General features: G+C 42.0%; 1 protein-coding gene across 6 annotated transcripts in view; it reads left to right on the top strand.

Annotated features, from left to right (window-relative positions):
- Nucleotides 1-17,996, top strand: part of ZNF462 (zinc finger protein 462) — a 90,331-nt gene that overhangs the window by 23,003 nt on the left and 49,332 nt on the right. For 5 of the 6 annotated variants that reach the window (XM_087742378.1, XM_087742375.1, XM_087742379.1 and 2 more), the window contains exon 2: nt 17,343-17,594. In XM_087742378.1, the coding sequence (XP_087598504.1) occupies nt 17,375-17,594 (220 nt within the window). In that variant the 5' untranslated portion in view covers nt 17,343-17,374. Of the gene's footprint in view, nt 1-14,732; nt 14,847-17,342; nt 17,595-17,996 lie in introns of those variants that run through there. The other variant, XM_087742377.1, reaches the window with a different exon arrangement.

Here is a 17,996-nt window from a genome sequence, read left to right on the forward strand (position 1 = left end):
ACAGTGAAGCTTCACTGACAAAATGATCTTGTACTACAAGCGGCTAGAGGTATATGATACACATTAGTTTGTCACCTTTGGCACACATCTGAAGGGCAGGCTCTTCAGGAAGGGTGAACCATAGCACCACTCCTATGATTAGCAAGTCTGGTTCTGCCTCCTTCAGCTTCTGAGACCTTGAAGATCCATTGCAGGTTCTGCTTTCAGGTAAGGAGAAACTTAGTCCTATTTTGACGCTCCACTTCATAATAAAAGGCTTTAGTAAGTACCGATCCATGTAAAGGTCTGGTCCTCAGCTGGGGAAAATTGGCAGAACTCCAGCAAATTTCTAGAAATAAAAAACTGGAGAAATCTCTGAAAGCACAGCATGGATATGGTAGCTTTACGGTGATCCAAGTTACTGGGACTTGCACAATATTCTGCAGCTTTTAAGAATACAGGAGCAGGAAGTTGGAATGACACTGATGGCTTAATCCTTCTGTGATCTCTTGTTTTTTTATGAGGGAAAGAAAATCTTTAGGAGAGAACTTTGCTCCTGTTCTCTTGGTAGCATTGGCTTGCATGGCTTTGTTTTTCTTTGAAAACTGATAGCAGAAGACTATCCAACCTTCAGGAGTGGAGCCATTATATGCGGGGCTGTGCAACAGGAGCCAAAGTTTAAAAATAAAATACCAGGCTGCCTTCCTGAGGATCCAGACATAGCATACACACACACACACACACACACGATCTTGTTTGACCACAGTTATATCAGTTACTGAGTTCAGAGCAACAGACAATGAGAACCAAAAAGGGACTCTTGTTCCTCAAAAAGAAAGAGGAAGAAATGTAAGACTTCTGCAGCCTCAGATACCAGTTCCTGGAGGGCATGGGAGGCCCCTCAGCAGCAGCAGAGTTGGGAGACAATAAGACCAGATGACTGTCAGTCATTCCTGGTGGTGTCTGCTGTAGCCCCTTCCCAGCCCTCCCTTTTCTCTCCCTCATTTTCTCTGCCCTACTGAGTTCTGGGCAGAGTAGTCTTTTTTGAAAATGTGCTCCTTTTTTAAGATATAAAAGCAGTGGCTTTTATTTCATACTGCATGCTGAGGGACCAGCATGCCAAACATCTTCAGAAGAAATGAAAGACCAACTCCTTTGACTTCAGAGCTACTTCAAAGATACACATCACCAGCATAATTCTCTGCTAGGCTATGGAAATAGCAGATGATCAGTTTGCATCTTCCCAGAAGACCTGGAGAAGGAGGTACTCCTACGGAGGAGGTAGCAGATAGACCAGGAAGAATTATTTATGGCAGAAAAGCAGTAAGGTATAATGGTAGGAATACAGCTTGGAAGGTGAGATAAATTATGTTAGAAAGGAATGATATTTTGAAAGAAAAGGTGACACTACTCAGACAAACAGTCTAAGAAAATTGGAAGATACAATTCTTGATCATTTGTGAAGGTGGACAGGGATGAAGAAGGTGAAAGATTTAACCCTATTTTGCCTGCTTCCCCAAAATTCTGATGTCATATCAACTTCCAGACTTTGCTTGATAGTTGTGAGCTGGCCTGACAAGGGTGGGAAGTCAGGGTTCCTCCAGTGGCTCAGTGTGAAGCAGCAGGGAGTGTGCTTCTCCCAGGTGACATGACATAAACTGTGTGCAGGTAGCAGCTGTGCACAGTCTTATCTGCATGTATGCCGCCTCAACCTAGCACGCTAAAAGATTGGAGCCTATGCTTTTGACTGCATGGAGTGGGCAGATGCAGTTTCCAGCAAAACCCGTGATCCCCAGACGCACCTCATAGTAAATGCAAACTGGATTTCTTGCTAGGCTTCTTCCAGCTGCAGCAAGCATGTCTGTATATCTCAGTTGACAGCTACAGGGGAGGGGGGGAAAAAAAAACAAAGAAGCGGTGTTACCACTTCGTATCTCTGCCCAGGCAAAGTAACAGTCACAGCTGCCCATGACACACTTGGGTTTTGGCAGAGCTCAGGCTGGTTCTCCTCTGCAGACCTACGATGAAGCATGCTCAGTATGCTTCCTTCAACAGGAATGCCAGCAGTATCTTGGATTACTACAGAGACTGCTCTGTGTCTGTGAGCTCCTTCTGCAGAGTTTGGATTCATATTAAACAGGATCAGGAGTCCTTGATAGCCTGTATATGGCTCTCAGCACAGGCTAATCACCTTTTTTGGAAAGTTGCGTTTTCTTAGACATCCAGATTGTCAAACTGGAACACTTACTTTATTGAAGATTTTCAGAAAAACCATACTAGCTTTACATACTATTTGAACATACACTGAACGTGATGCTGTAGCCTAAAGGTCTTGTAGGACTTGATTCTCTTAGAATCTGAACTTTTTTTTTTTAAATCCACAAAATATCGGGGTCTTGTTTGTAGTGGTGTCCTAACAATGAAGGGTAGGTGCAACTGTCAGCACGTGAAAACTAATTGCTTGGTTTGTTCTCATAAATTTTGTTAGCCAGGGTGGAGTGGAAGTGTGCACATGCTTTGTGGCTCCAGCTAGCATGTGTGAAAGAGAGGTCTGATTAAATCAAACTTCCTCTTCTTTGGTCATGAATATCTCCTGCTTACAGAAGACACTGAGGAAGACCTAGAGTTTTCCTCTTACAGATATTTTTATAAAGGTGCTAAAAAGAAGATTTCCTTTTGTGACTTCTAGTAAGTTTTGATGGTTTTTTGTCCAGACATTTTCTAGGACAGAGTTTGGGAAGAGAGTAGAAGGATTCAGCAGTCTGGGCAAAATTGTATTAAGAGAAAAGCCTCTCGGACCATATAAGAATTTCAGTTTTTCTAGCTGTCAGTCCTTCAAAATGAATATCCTTCCTCACCCCCATATAAAGCTCCCTTTTCGGATGGCCACCCTTTTTTCGATCTCCCTCCTCCCACTGCGATCTCAACTAATATGAGGGTTAGACCATGTTCACCATCCCTAAACTCTGTCTCCCCTGGTATTCTCCTCAGCTGTGCAGACATTTTGCTGAGTTGACCTAAATTCTTCAGCAAAAGGCCTGGATTCTGTGCAGAAAGCTGGAAATGACAACTCCAGTTAAGAAGTAAATAAGAAGATAAATAAAAAGCATCAGTTAATATCCTTGTGTGTGGTGTATGATTTACCCCTGGTCCTGAAATTTTAACTTCTGCTGTGCTGGAGAAGCTTCCATGTGTAGTTGTCGTGGGAAGTTAGCACCAGGATTTCAGGCGCAGTGGCACAGAAAGGCAGTGTGGCATAATGGGGAATGGCTGGAGTCTGGAAACCCATTTTCTGCTGCTGGCTGTGCCACAGACCAGCTGCGTGACCTGGAGCCAGGCTACTTCACTTACCTGTGCTTCTCCATTACCAGATAAAGGAAGAAGGTTCTCTGTGATGCAGACTCACTCATCCTGGTTTTCACAGAGAGAGAGTGTGGCCTGAAGCTGCATAAGTCAAATAAATAGGTAGTACCTGCATGGAATAGAGTGCCAGTATTGCTACTTGATATATTTAATTCTGCCTTTTCGTTCCTTACATATTACCTACAGGTTCTGAGTCTTCAGATTTTGTTCAATAATTTGAAGCTGTTTGAAAACCAGGGGAATATTTCAGTCTTTTCTCTCTCTGCGAGCAAGTCACTTCTGCTGACTTAAATGACTTTTTTGTGATAAATGAATGGGAACCTGAAACACACGATATTGTCTTTTGTCTTGCTTTGGCGTTCCATAAACAGCAGAAGGAAAAATGAAACTTATGCAGGAATGATTGTATACTTTTGGCATAGACTCTTTTGTCAATGAAGTCCTAAATTAATGTGAAACTTTCACTCTGCATACATTCCCGCAAACAAGAACCCACGCTTGAATGAATGCTTCTTGCAAGAAACAAATAAAAAAGTAAAAATGCCTTTTATTCGAATGAGTTTTAAAGGGAAAAAAAGGTCTAGAATGCACTATAAAACACATTACATTCTTGCTTTTTTCTCTTCCATAGTGTTAAAGGATGTTGGCTAGCATAAATGAAGTGTCTCAACTTAATTCTTTCTATGTATTTTGGTGTCATATGGTTCATGTATGCCTCTCTTCGGATGGAAAAATCTCCTTCTCTCAGGGAGGAGATTCACCTGACTGGCAAGTGGTATTGCTGAATGCTGTGTCTGAAGGGCTGTTCACTTAGCTGGACTCATACTGAAAAGAGACATATGTTGTTTATCTCTGTGACTGTCCATGTCTCCTCTCCATGTGTAGTTGAAAAGATGCATCCTGTCCCTTTCAACCAGCATAAATCTGAGGACATATGATTTTATAACAGTTGAGTCCATGGTCTTTGTGGTGTAGGTGTTGGTTTTTGGGTTTTTTTTTTTTCTTGCTTGCTTGTTTCCATCTTTGTTCCTTTAGTGAGAAGAAGAAAGAAAAATTTCTTTATATGGTTCTGCTTTGAAGTAATCCTGCTTTATTTTAAAACCTCTTGAGCTGAAGGATTCAATGACACTTCATCTACCTAAGTATTTATGTATACCTCTTGGAAAAACAGTAAGTTGGGAAGTTTGTAAGTTTATTCCCGTTAAGTCAAACTTTGGTTCCTTTTTTAAGTGTCTCTATAATCATAAATAAAAGCAATTTAAATTGTGTACCCCTTTGCTTTGGAACTGCAATACATTGCAGTGTGTCTTTGTCATTACCATAGGTGAATATTCTTTCTCTTTGTTGAAAACATTGTGAGCCAAGCTACCCTTCCTTTGCTTTCAGAACATTACTTCTGAAGTTCTCAGATTAATTAAAAGGCACGTTATATTGCATAATTTTGTTTGTATCTCATCAGGTTGAAAGTTCTGTTGAGTGTTTTAAACCATCACAGGGCTTGAATCTTCTGGGTTCTTTTGGATACTTTTTAAAATGTTTTTGTCATCTTTATTAGCTTAAAATATATCTTATCCACTTCCGTCTACTTTGTGTGTAGAGTAAATATCTAGGTTTGTCTACCCATGGAGTTATTTAGACAGAACTACTGCAGTTTCAAATAACCCTTCTTAAGTCCAAAAGCATGTTCAAGTGTGGGTACAACCTCTCTTCTGGTTCTTCTCACACGCGTGGCTTGGTGTGGCATGCAGGATGACCTGAAGGCTTGATGAAAGTGTTCGTAGGAAGACATGCTGAGGTCAGCTGCAGAGGGCTTCTAGTGAGAACAGTAACACTAAGTGGATCCTTCAGAACAAAATGGATCTGCTCCATATGCAGATACACAATTACCTCATTGTACTTCTGTGTTTTGTTTGTGGAGTTGTTGGCGGTCAAGATGTTCTGTCCCCTCCATTCTGGAGAGGGAATATCCCTGGAACAGTTACTCTCTCTGCAGGTAGAGCAATGGCTAGTGTACCAATGGGGAGAGAGGAGAGCTGTTGCCCAGACGGCTTTCCTAGAGCCAAGCGTGGATGGGCTTCAGGCTCTCTGCCAAAAGCAGAATACCTGTCCTGAAGAGCCACTGTCCCATGAATTTTCAATAACATACCTGGATTTGCAATGAAATAAGAGATTTTCTGAGGACAAAGCTTATGAGAAGGCCATTTCTTGGTCGTTGATCTAATGCTGCTCTTTAGGCTTCTCTTTGTCACTTCTTAGTATTTATGTGCAAAACCAAAATCCTGGTGAAGTCTCAGGTGCCACTGGGCTTCCTTTTCTTGAATTTGTCTAAGTATCGTGGTGTTTTTTTCAGGGCATTTTTTTCCTATTTGGAAAAGCTCCCATTTTTGACTAAACACATACATGAGCACTTTCTAAAAAGTCCTTCCACCTTGAATCTACCCAAGAAGTCTCTTCTCTTAGGCCAGGAAAATTGAAAATCTCTTCCAGTCTTCACCTTGCTTTAGACAGAGTGCTCTCTGGGGACCTGTGTTGAGTTTTCTACATCCTGGCTCTTACAAAAATCGAGCATTTGGGTTCAGTTTCCATGTTACACAGATTTCCAAAGGTTAAGGAAACTAATTTATCCAGAGACTTTCTCTGAAGTGGACTGTCCTATGCTTTTCTTTTTCCATAATGAAGATATGCCATCTTCTTTCAGAGTGTTTGAATAAAACATGATGGCCACGTTTCAAATTTGTGATGACCTGAGGTAGTTAAAATATTTAATGAACTATTTGTAAATTATGAGAAGTTGTTAGTTTAATTCACTGGATTAAATACAAGGAATGGGTGGCTAGAAAATACAAGAACGAGTGTTCATGGTCTCCCTTTAATTTTTTTTTAAAGAGATACTTTTTATGTTGATGAACTAGTCTTGAACTGAACTTTCCTTATGACAAGAGACACTGTTTTCTTTATATGTAGTTTGGCAATTGTTTACGTATTCTGGGATAAAGTTTTGGCAACTAGTTTCTCTTTTATCAGCTTTCACCCTGTATCTTTAGGGTAAAGTGAGGGTTTAAATTCTTCAAAATGAGAGTAATCTTATGACAATGGGAACTAATTATTTGGTTCTAAAATTGGATTTTGTTACCTTCCTAGTTATTTAAAATGCTTGAATTTTTTTCCATTTTAAATGGTTATATATAAAGCATTTACAACAGCAGAAAAAAACAAGGTGTAATAGACTTGGAGAAGAGAAAAAAGCTGCAACAGTTCTGTAACATCTACATACTTGCAAGGATTGTAGCTGTTGAATGATGCAGTTGGTTATAATCTCAGCCCCTCTTAGCCATGGACCCTATTACAAAGAAAGTCTTAGTTATTTTTTCTTCTTTATGGTCCATTTCCTGTTTGGGCATTTCTTAGGAGGAAGAAAAAGAAATTGGATGTTAGTGGCTGACCCTCAAGCAAAAAGGATTAAACTAGGACAGAAGAACTCCATTAGGAGCTTCAACATCTTAACACTTTTGATACAACTTAGCTTTAATAATAGTTTTCTCCTTAATGTGAATATGTCCAGAGTAGTCGGGGGAAAGAAATGTTTTTTATTGGAAGGACGAGAAATAAGGTTAACAAGAGGTTGGGTTTTTTTCTTTTTGTGAGGGAGATTGTTCTTAATAACTACCTGCATAACAAAGTGTGTATCTTTTATAGACAGGGAATAGCAGCTTTTTCCTGTTTTTCATGTAATAGTTTCTAATGCCTTTTTGATCCAAACACTTTCTGGCTGGAGAACTTCCATTAACCTTGGTCAATTCACAGATATTTTAATCCTAGGATCACTCTGAATTCCTCCTACCCGTGTCCCGTCCCCCCCCCCCCCCCCCCGCCCTTGTAGATGTTCCACTTAGTTTCTTCTAGGAACTGTCTGCTATCTGCGTATCACACAAATGATGATGATTGAGCCAGTATGCTATTTTAAATATTTTGTACTTGGGCTTTATATATGACACCAACTGCAAAGACTTGTTTCCTGGAAGGACCAAGTGGGTGGAGATGGAGGTTGAAGAGGGAGTAAAAGAAACAAGGTTCTCATTTGGACCCAGGCTATTGCATTCCAGTGTGTATATATTCCATCCCAACATGTAATCCAATGGACTATATATATATATATACACACACACAACACACATATAAAGTTATTTGGGACAAAATAAAGTATTTTGGACTACAAAATATTATTTTACAAATTAAAATATTTATGGACAACGTAAACATTAGCTGCAACTTGTTCTTCCTTTTAAGCAGTAACACTTTCCAGCCATGAGTGATAGGACCAGCATCTTGCTGCCACCATCCCAGACCAGAGGATCTTCACTTGCACAGGTGGAAAAGATCTTTTGGGAGGGGTGGAAGAGAGAAGGGTAGCAGCCTAGTGGTAATTACTAGTCTGAGATCTGTCAAATACTGGAAAAGTATGTATTCTTCTAAGTGGGGCAGAGATGCTGGCTGCCATACTGTGAGTGAGTCAGTGGGCAGATAAAACTGTGTATTCTGTCTGGCATTATAAACGGGTCAGTGATGGATTTGTGTTACCTGAGGAAATGAACTGGCTGACAGAGAGGCTTCTGCTTGCTGCCCAGCAAATGTCAAATATAGCAGGAAGCTTGGGGGAAGGGGAGGGATAACTGGAGACAAAGGCGGGTGTTAAAATAGCTAGAATGTCAGTGGAGCTCCTCAAAGGAGTGTTTCTGAAGGAGTAGACTGGGAAAGGAGAACACAGTCTTCAGACTTTGATAATCAGTGTTTATTGTCCTCCAGCAGGGTTTCAGCCATGGATCCTGCTTTATAATGAGAGTTGTGCATGAGGTGGGTTTGGGTCTGCATGAGGTGATGTGCTGTTCTATTCAGCTTTGTTTGCTGGTACAGAACATGACTTCTGGTGCTTTGGTTTTATAGGGTTAAACCCATTCCTCTGAATGCCCTTATTCATCCTCTCTGCATGGGGTTAACCCTTTAAAGGTGTACTTCTGGAGCATGTAAGATCTCAGGATGGACTGTGGGAGAGGGCTGCATCATCCGCAGGGTCCTTACTAAGCTGAGCTCATATTGGTGATGAAAGGTAGGCAGTGGGCTTTGGCTCACTTGGATCCGATCCATGCAATGTTTCTTTCCTTCCCGGCTGCCCTGTGAATTTCTGTTACTGTTATGACATAGGTCCTATGACATAGGCACTTAAAGGAGGAACGTGTGTCCAGCAAAGCATCTTTTCACATCTGTCTTTCAAGATGGTGATAACCTCTATTTTGCCTTCTTGAAGACACTTTTCAGTAGCAATCCCAAAGCAGAGCTTTGCCCTTGGCATTCGTGGTTTCTGAGTGCTAGTGAGTTGATTTCCACCTCTATGACTACTCTGAGAATGCCTGCTTGTATTTTGAACCAGCTGTGTTGGCTGGTCTAATCTCAGATCTCTAAGATTAAAATTCTGTGGCCCCTAAGATAATCTAGCAGCTCATATGTTCCCATGGTTTAGCTCTGGCACCAGTTTATAAGCTGTATTTAGCCTCTGTAAAAACACCGTGCTCCTTGCAAACTAACATTGATCCTCTCTAAAGCACACTTGCAACTCACCAGCTACAGCACTGTAAGCAACCATGGAATGGAGGATGTATTTTGGGGTGAATGACAAGATTACTTTTAAAGGCACTACTTTTAAAGGCTGTGCAATCTCTTCTGTTTTCAGTCATACCTTTGCTCTTTCCCACTTCAGTTCATGGTGTAGCAAGGTATGTGGTTGAGTTTGTCGTATCTGATTTGCTACTGGCAGGACCCCCTTTATAACAGCTCTAGCTTTTCTTGGCAAGACAGAGGTCTTTGCTGGGGTTATGCCAGGCTGAGGAGCCTGCTTCTCCCCCCGGCTCCTTCCAGGGTGAGGCTGGTAATGCATGCTGTGTAAAGAGCTTCTAGAAGATGTTATTTGCAATGCATGAGAAGGAATTAGGTTGTTTCTGGAGTACCCAGGCAGAGTGCTGCCGTGTTCTTCAGCACCACCTACTGACATCTTCCTCTCCCAAGTCCACGTACATGGGGGAAGTGCACTTCTCGTAACTCAGGACCTGGATTTCTTGAGGTAATTGATAATACGCTCTTGGCTGGAAATTAGAAACCCCAGACCCACTGCTTTCAGTTGCATTATGCCATATGGGGAGCACTAAGGAGCAGGGTACAAAAGCCAAGGTGCTTGGCTCTGGATCTGTTTTCCTAGGTTGGGCCAGCCCACTTGCCTCTTGAACACGTATGTCTATGCACAAGGGCATTGAGAGGTTGGGTGGTGTCAGTGACGTGGATGACTCGGCTTGTTTCCTGTGAGAATTTAGTATGGGAACCAAGTGGCAGACCACATTTCTACTCTAGAGTTTTGACCTATGCTGTTCCATCTTTCTCTTAAATCCTGGAAGGATTTAGATAGATACTGTCTTTACAGGTTTTGACTGGGAGAATGGTTTAATGCTTTTTTTTGTGTTTTCAATTTCTTCTTCTTCTTCACCTTCTGGTAGGAAAGGAAACTTAAGTTTATTCTGTAAAAAAAAGGAGCCTATCTGATCAAAATTCCCCCCTTACTAGTAAAATCATTGTTGCATCTTCTTGTAACACATGGCCAAAGCAGTATTCTGTTTATTGACTCTGGTGAACCACAGGAAAACTTGACAAAACTGTCTGTGTGTCTATATTTGCACCTCCACAACTACTTTTGTGCAGTAAAATAAGTACCTGCCATACTTAATAAGGGAAAAAGTCCTACTCCAACCATTTAGTTGTTCAGATTCTCACATATATTTAAAGCCTTTTTGATTTCTGTAGGAATTAATAATGTGCCATGAAAGTAATTCAGAAGATCAGAAAAACCCATCCTAGTCTTTCTTGGAGCAAAAACATTTAATATTTGAGAGCCTTCTCACAGGCAAAGTTCTTCGTCCTAAGACTCAGTTGCCCATGCTGTGTACCAAGTAATGCTTCACAGCTAACCTTCAGGAAGGGAAGACAAAAAAATGTCAGAATCATACTTTGTATGAACCTCTCTCAATATATCTTTTAATTAAGTTGTTGCATTTTATTTGCAATCTGCTATTAAAAGTTTGAAGTTTGAAAGTATCCTTCAGGCATTTAGATGCCCTCTTCATGTATTTTTTTAAAAAGAAGATATATATATGTACACTCCAGGAGCCCCAAGAAAGAAGGAGAAGAGTCATTATTTGTGAAGAAATGGAGAAGGAGTGGTCATCATTTAGGTAGCTTAGAATCAGTAAAGCCCCAGCCTGATGCTCTTTGTAGTTTGGTTACTTATATCTCAATTGTCTTTGTTGATTTGATTTCCTTGCAAGTAACACATGGGTGTAAGATCAAGTATTCTATCTTGGACTTTTGTCTGCCTTGCTAGGGAAGTCTGTGTTTTCCGCAGCAAGATAACTATCAGTTTGCTGTGTCTGCTTGAGACTGGGGACTGCAGTCTTTTCCTCAAGATACCTCACAGAAGTCGACACTGTGCTCCTGTCTGTGATTCTCCTTTCCTTCATACCTCCTTGTAAAATCTATGGTGTGCCTTTATTAGGCTAGGGTCTTACAGTGAGATGGCTAATATGCATTAATGTTCAATAACTGAGCACCATGATTTTCTGTTTTGGTTTTTTTTGTGTGTTTGTTTGTTTGGGGCTTTTTTTTCCACTTTTTGAAAACTCATAGTCTTGGAATACCAGTTGAGCTGATAGCAATGTATCCATCATTTGGATGTGTTTCAGGCTATTTATGTGTTTATGTATTAAGTTCCTCAAATGAAAAATAACCAGAGGTTCTGCGAATCCTTGCTCTCTTCTTGAACTGAAAAACCCATCTATGCTTCTGGCAGCTCCTAGCACCGCGTAGCCTCTCTTCCACAAGCTTTAAGAGTAACATGGTTTATATTTCCTGTAAAGTGTAGAATATTTTGCAAGCTATGTGGTAGCTCTACAGTGATCCATAGTATGGTATCAGGTATGTTAAATGAATACATGTGTTCAGGAACATAGGTAAATAGTAACTGTATAGGGATCAACAAAGTTGGTTGTCCCGTTTTCTGTGACTGCAAGATTTCTGAAAAGTTTGGAATATAATGTACATAGAATGTGTAGTAGGAAGACCTCCTGTTGTGGACCACATGTATTTCTAATCTATTTCTCTCATGGGTATAACTGTTGAGTTTCAAAATGAAATAAATGACCCAAAACTGGACATCAGTATGGAGATGGTGATAATAAAAGGTTTAACTGGTGATAAAATTTTACCATAAGTGCTTTACATGGAAATACAAACCACAAAGTAAGTATATTGGACTGGACAGTTGCAGTCCAACCCATGGAGCTCTATCAAAATCCAGTTCTATCAAATTAACAAAAAAAAGGTGAAAAAAGAAATGGTATTTCAGTTTAGTTTATTTTGATACCAGCTTGGAGGAGTAACTCCAAAGACAACCCTCAAAGGACCAAGAATCTCAGTAGCTTGACTGGAATTTGGTCATTGAAAAAGACCCATGAGTTGAGTAGGTTTGCCTGACAGTAGTTGAGAGTTGAATTTATTATTTGAATTCCTCATTAATTATGTTTTTTTTTTTTCATAAATGAAAGATGAGGCTGGCTTCCTCCAGTTAGAATAGCCTTCAGGTTTCAGTTTCTCAAATGTATAAATTTTTGCATTGCTCCTATGATTTTACTTCTTTAGTCCTTGTTTTCCCTGTTGTGATCTTATGTTCTAAAAAGTGGGGTTTTTTTTAAGAAAAAAGGCAAACCCACCCCAAACCCAAAGACATCACAGCAGCAGCTCCATTGTATGTGAGCTGAACCTGGCCAGGAGCCCAGGTGGCACAGCTGGAAGGTCCTCACTGCAGCTATAGGCACTGGTGCCTCATAAAACCCAGGCTTCTCTGGCAGGGAAAAATGCCTGCGGTGTTACTCGTGGGAATTTTGAAAACTTGTCATGTCTGTAATTAGTTGCTTGTGAATTGCATTGCTGTAGTGTTTGGTAGTTTATTTCTGGTAGGTTGATCTTCAACAGCAACAAAAAGGCGGCAGGGAGACCCACACTGAAGCTTCCTGCATGTTTTGAAGGAAAAAGATGAGTTCCGGTGCATGATTTCAGCCTCTGCTAAGATATTCTGTTGATGTCAATCTGCTTCGACCCAACGCGCCACGCAGGAGCCGCTGGGGCTCCCCATGGAGAGGCAGGTCAGGGCGTGGCAGCCTGGGCCCATCCCAGTGCCCCAGCTGGGAGCAGGGCAGGCTGAGGGGCAGCCTCAGCCCTGGGCACTGGGAATCTCCCTGGAGCCCAGCCAGGCTGTGGGCCTGGCTTGGCGGGGCCCAGGGCAGGGCTGTGTGGAGTTGGAGACTGGCCCTCCTGCGGCATTGCTGGGGCAGAGGCTGATGGCACCAGGTGGTGAAATGGGGTCCTGGGCTGTGGGGGAGCCCCAGGAGGGCTGTTGAGGAAGAGCGAGGCCTGTGGGTGCTCTCAGGGCCCCAACACATGCTGCATCACCAGGGCGACTTTTTCCAGTTGAAAGGGGTTTGGCAGTGTTTCTGCTGGTATGATGGGGTGTGTAACATCATAGAATCATAAAATCATAGAATCATTTAGATTGGAAAAGACCTTTAAGATCATCTGAGTCCAACCGTAAACCTAACACTGCCAGGTCCACCACTAAACCAGGTCCCTAAGTGCCATATCTACAAGTCTTTTAAATACCTCCAGCTATGGTGACTCAACCACTTCCCTGGGCAGCCTGTTCCAGTGCTTGATAATCCTTTCGGTGAAGAAATTTCTTTCGGCTCCACCTGGGCACAGAGTAAGATGAAAGCTGTATGTGTGCAACCTGCATGTATGAGGTAGAGATGAAGATGCCTCTGATCATCTGACCGGAGGAAGGCTTGGAGAAATGGAGATTTCTTTATTTTATGTGTGAAGTTTCTAATACTGAGCTGGAAGTTCACAAAGTGTGTGGTCTGACACTGACCTTTTCAGTTGTGGTTGTGCATGCGCATATTCTTAACTTCTAGAAGCTCTGCTGACTCCATCTCAAAATATAACGGATGGGTAGTCAAACCACAGAAGCTCAATTTTGAGGTCAGTGCCTTGGGCTTCACAATTAATTTTGTATTTTGAAGCTTTAAACCCAAACCTAAACATAATGATTTCTACTACTTTGGCTGCTGCCAAATTCTGTAATGACTGTTGTTCAACAAGCACAATTATCTTTTGTTTTGGATTTTTAAAAACCTAGAAATCTAATGCAACTGTGTCTCTGGTGTTCTCACGCGTTTTGAGTGTAGGGAAGGATGCTGAAGACAATTTGAGACTTCACTGTGGGTCTTTAAAACTGTGGCTTTGAGAATCTCTTTTGCCCAATGTTTTGGAAGCTTTCCACTCTTAAGGAAAATGAGACTACCTCTTCTCCATATTAAGCAGTAAAGTCATATATTTTAAGAAGAGGTTGTAAATGCAAATTAGTCAGACAATGGCATTTTAATAATGTTTGGTGAGGTTAGCATCACATTGGTAAGGGTATTTTAGAAGTCGCATTATCTGTGGGCAATGTGGTCTCAAGAGATTGGTTGTGAATATGTTAGAGGGCTTACGGGATTTATGGATTCATTTCATGGTGGTTGTGTTTGGTTGTTTTGTTTTTTTTTTCCCCAGACTTCCCGTGCTGCTTTTGAGTTAGTGGATTTGGTAACTGCTCTCTCAGTCCATCTCCATTCCTCTCTGAATTTTCTTATTGTGCTATTTGAAAATTTAAAGGATTATGGAATGCGTTGCCTTAGCTGGTCATGATGGAAACATGCAAATCTTGCTTTGTCTCCTTTGCTTGGGGTGTGTGTCTTGCCAGTGTATTAACATCTGCACTTGAAAATGCTCTGCTGGTGGGTAGGTGGCTCTCTCTCAGCTCCATATCCCATGCAGACAAAAAAGAAGAGAGAAAGACACACATTGTGTTTCAGTTTCTTTTGATGTAAGACCTCAAACTAGCAGTTTGTGTTTTTCTTCGCCTTTGTGCAATGCCTGAATTTTAAAGAAAAATGTGGAAATGGTAGAGCAGAATTCCTTACACAATGCTTCATCCTGCTTTCAGTGTGATGCATGGTAAAAACATCAAATGGAAGTCCATTGGGCTGTACCTGATGTTTGTTCCTCATCGCTGCAGTAAGATTAACCTCTTCCTTGACTTGGTGCTGCCTTTGTGATATAGACCCTGCTGAGATTCAAGCTGGAACACATTAGAAAGTCTCCCATCAGTATTTGTGATCAGCAGCTGTTAACGATCTCTCAACTCTTCTTCTGATTTGTAGAAGGGTACTGTTGGTTTAAGACTGTCAGGACGGCAACCAGCATCCTTGAGGACACCTTCTCTAAGCATCAGTGTATCATGACTGCTGGCGATGGGGACGGTGGTGGTTTTTACCTCTTGAAGCTGCCAGGATTATCTTTTTTCAGAACCTCAGGTTTGCCCTCCCTCGTGGTTTTCTGTTTTGTGAGCTGGCCTGAAGTTTCCAAAAGAGACAGAGCTGAAAGCGTTTTGTGGTGGTGTTTCTAAAGGGTCTGAAGTTTTCCGGGGGGGGGGGGGGGAGGAGAGGGGGGGAAGAGCGAGAGATGTGTGTGTGTGTGTGTGTTGTTTTTCCTCTGTTCTACACAATGGAGCTTTCAGAGAACCTCTCTTAAAAGGCATAGCTACAGCCTTTGTGTGAAGGGTGTGTCTGCTGGCAGGGTTTGCTGATGCAGACAGGCTGGCTGGTGATTAACAAAGGTCATTAGACTTTGGAATCTGGCAGGGGAGTGGGGTTGTGTGTCTTCTGGGCCAAGCAGGAGGGCTCCCCAGGGACAGGGCAGGCTGGAGGCCCCCTCCCTGCCTTCCCCCCACCTCCTCCTCCCGGGAGGCTCAGCTCTGTGTTGCCTCTGCCTGTAGGACAGCTTGGACCAGTGTCTTGATGCTGTAATGCTCCATTTCTGGAACGAACCGTCACATTTGTCATCTATGGGACAGGGGAACCAACCCTAGGAGATGCTTGCAGGCGATCTGCTCAGGGAGGGAAGGTGCTGCTGGGGCGGTGCAGGGGGACAGCAGCGACATGGCTTGGGGGGCAAGTGATGCAGGGGAAGGGGAGATATGTTCTGGGGATGCTGATTTTTCAAGTGTCACCCGAAAAAGAGGAGGAAAAAAAGGGGAAAAAAAGAAAAAGCCTGGTGTGCTTGAGATGAAGCTGAGATAAGTGAGGCCATGTTGTGCACAGGCGAGAAGCTCTGAGCCTCTGAGTGCAGGAGTTGGCTGAGCTAAAATGGCTGCTCCCAAAGCTCAGAGGACTAGGGCAGCTTAGTGAGTCTTAAAGCTTCAGTGACGCAGGGGCTCATATCTCTTGGAAGTGTGATAAACACATTCAGCAGAGCTGTGGCTTGTTTGGCTGAGATGAAAGGACTAAGCTTGGGGGATGGGTAGTGAAAACTGGATGATCTGCTTTTCTGTGAAGTGCTCTAAATGCAGGAGTCGTCTGCTCCATGGAAAAATTTGTTTTCAGGTCTAATGGACTGTGCTAAAGGAGACGTGGGGTGGGGCTTCACTCACTGCTGTAATTTGATCCAGAGCAGATAGCAACCTCTTCCACACAATTTGGTCTGGTGCTTGCACATAAAAGCTTGAGTATCTCGATTATTGTAACTTGGTTAGCTGAAAAGAAGCTGGTGCAGCGTTCATTTTCTTTATTGGTGGTGGGAGGGAGTGGGGGGACAGAAAGGGCACAGTGCAGCCTGCAAAGTAACGTACGTAAATATGTGGAGAGCTTCTGTGCTCAGACTATCCAGAATTTGACTTGCTAGAAGTTCATTTTAGCAGGCTACCAGAAGAAGGATTCTTTTGCATAAAATCCTGATGCAGTACCCTTTCTTGTTTCTGTGCCCTAATGTTTTGGAGCTTTCTCCTCACTGTGGAAGTAGCTTCATACTCTACATACAATAAAAACCTAAGGCTTTTGCCTTGCTTGTGTTTTGTGCTGCGGAAACATAACTCTCTGTTGCAGAATTAATTGGTCACAAGCCGAACCACCATACTTAATGTTGCCATATCTTATGTTGCTTTGTACTTCAAGGTATGCAGGGCTTTTGGATAAATCAAGGAAGTCATGATATCTCTTGAGTCTTTGTAACTCCTGTTTCGATTGTACTTTTGCAGTATATTCCTACTCCTGTTGCTGTCCCTCTCTTCCTCCAGCCCTCTCCATCTCCCAGACTGCTAACATACAAAGGTCATGTCCCCAGAATAGACTCAAATGAAACTGTAAACATTTTAACAAAGAATGGAGATGCCCTTACAAAGCTTGGTGGAAGTAGGGCAGAGCGGAGCACTCTACATTGGGTTCATGTAGCTGCATCTCATCTTGCAGTTATGTCTAGGTTTTCCACCAACATTAGGACTGATAGGATCTTGAGAAGAAAGGCAAGTTTCTTCCTGTGAAGGTTTTTGATCTATGGTAGTGAAACAGGCAGGACTTGGCAACTTCTAGGAAGGTTAGAGTGGGTCTCATAAAGGCAGAAGCCGCTGTCTTCTGATTGTAAATTTCAGTGCATGACTGGGAGTAATGTACTGTTTCTCTAGCATATGGGTTGTGGTCTTTGAACAAGACAAACTTCTGAACAACAGCCCTATCCTGTGTAATGGAAAAGCCAAGAGGACAAAGTCCATTGAATCAGTAGTCACTTGTCAGAAAGTTGACAGTCTGTAGTGTTGAGTCAGCAACTTGTGAGCTACCTAGATAGGACTTTGTGTGAATCACAATTGATGCCTCTTAATGTGGTAGGCAAAGGTTGTGTTTTACGCTGCAGTATTTGCAGAATCTCTGGAAATGACTGAGTCATCATAAGCTTGGTATTACCTCTTTTCAGGATTCATTACAATGGCACTGCTGTAAAACATATCTCTTTCTTCTTCCTTTCCCCTGTTTTTCTTGCAGAATATTCTAATGTGAAAGATCATCCCTGAACCATGGAGGTGCTGCAGTGTGATGGCTGTGATTTTCGAGCTCCATCTTATGAAGACCTAAAAGCTCACATTCAGGATGTTCACACTGCTTTTCTGCAGCCAACCGATGTCTCTGAGGAAAGTCCTAGCCAGCCAAGGTCTGGTTCCATGAATGCTAGCAACCAGACTGAGGTTGAATTTTCTTCTGTAAAGGATGAATTTACAATTGCAGATGAAATAGCAGGTAAATCTCAACTCTAAGATTGATCTCAGCCCTCTAACCCCCTATTTTACATGTGGCTTATTTCAGTGTTTTAGTTTCTACTTTTAATGTGATTTAAAAAACTCACATTATCTTTATTGCTATGTCAGCAAAGCAGATGTCTAGCTTCAGCCATATTGGTTCTGACCATGGCTCTTTCTGTAAATGCAAACATGGAGGATGATTTTATTTCCCAGATGCTTTTCATGTATTTCTTCATATTGCTTTTTGGTTTTCAGATTTTCGTGGTTGTTCTTTGCTACCATGAACCACCTCAAGATTTTCAACTTTATTAGTGTACTAGCTTTCTTTTTCCCCCAAGAAGGTTATTTTGGAAATTATCTATCCCAAACTGTATGCCACAGTCATATATATGTAGACACG

This window comes from Nipponia nippon, unplaced genomic scaffold, assembly GCF_047370975.1.
Source record: "Nipponia nippon isolate SJK-2023a ecotype South Korea unplaced genomic scaffold, ASM4737097v1 scaffold_8, whole genome shotgun sequence".
NCBI classification, from domain to species: Eukaryota; Metazoa; Chordata; class Aves; order Pelecaniformes; family Threskiornithidae; genus Nipponia; species Nipponia nippon.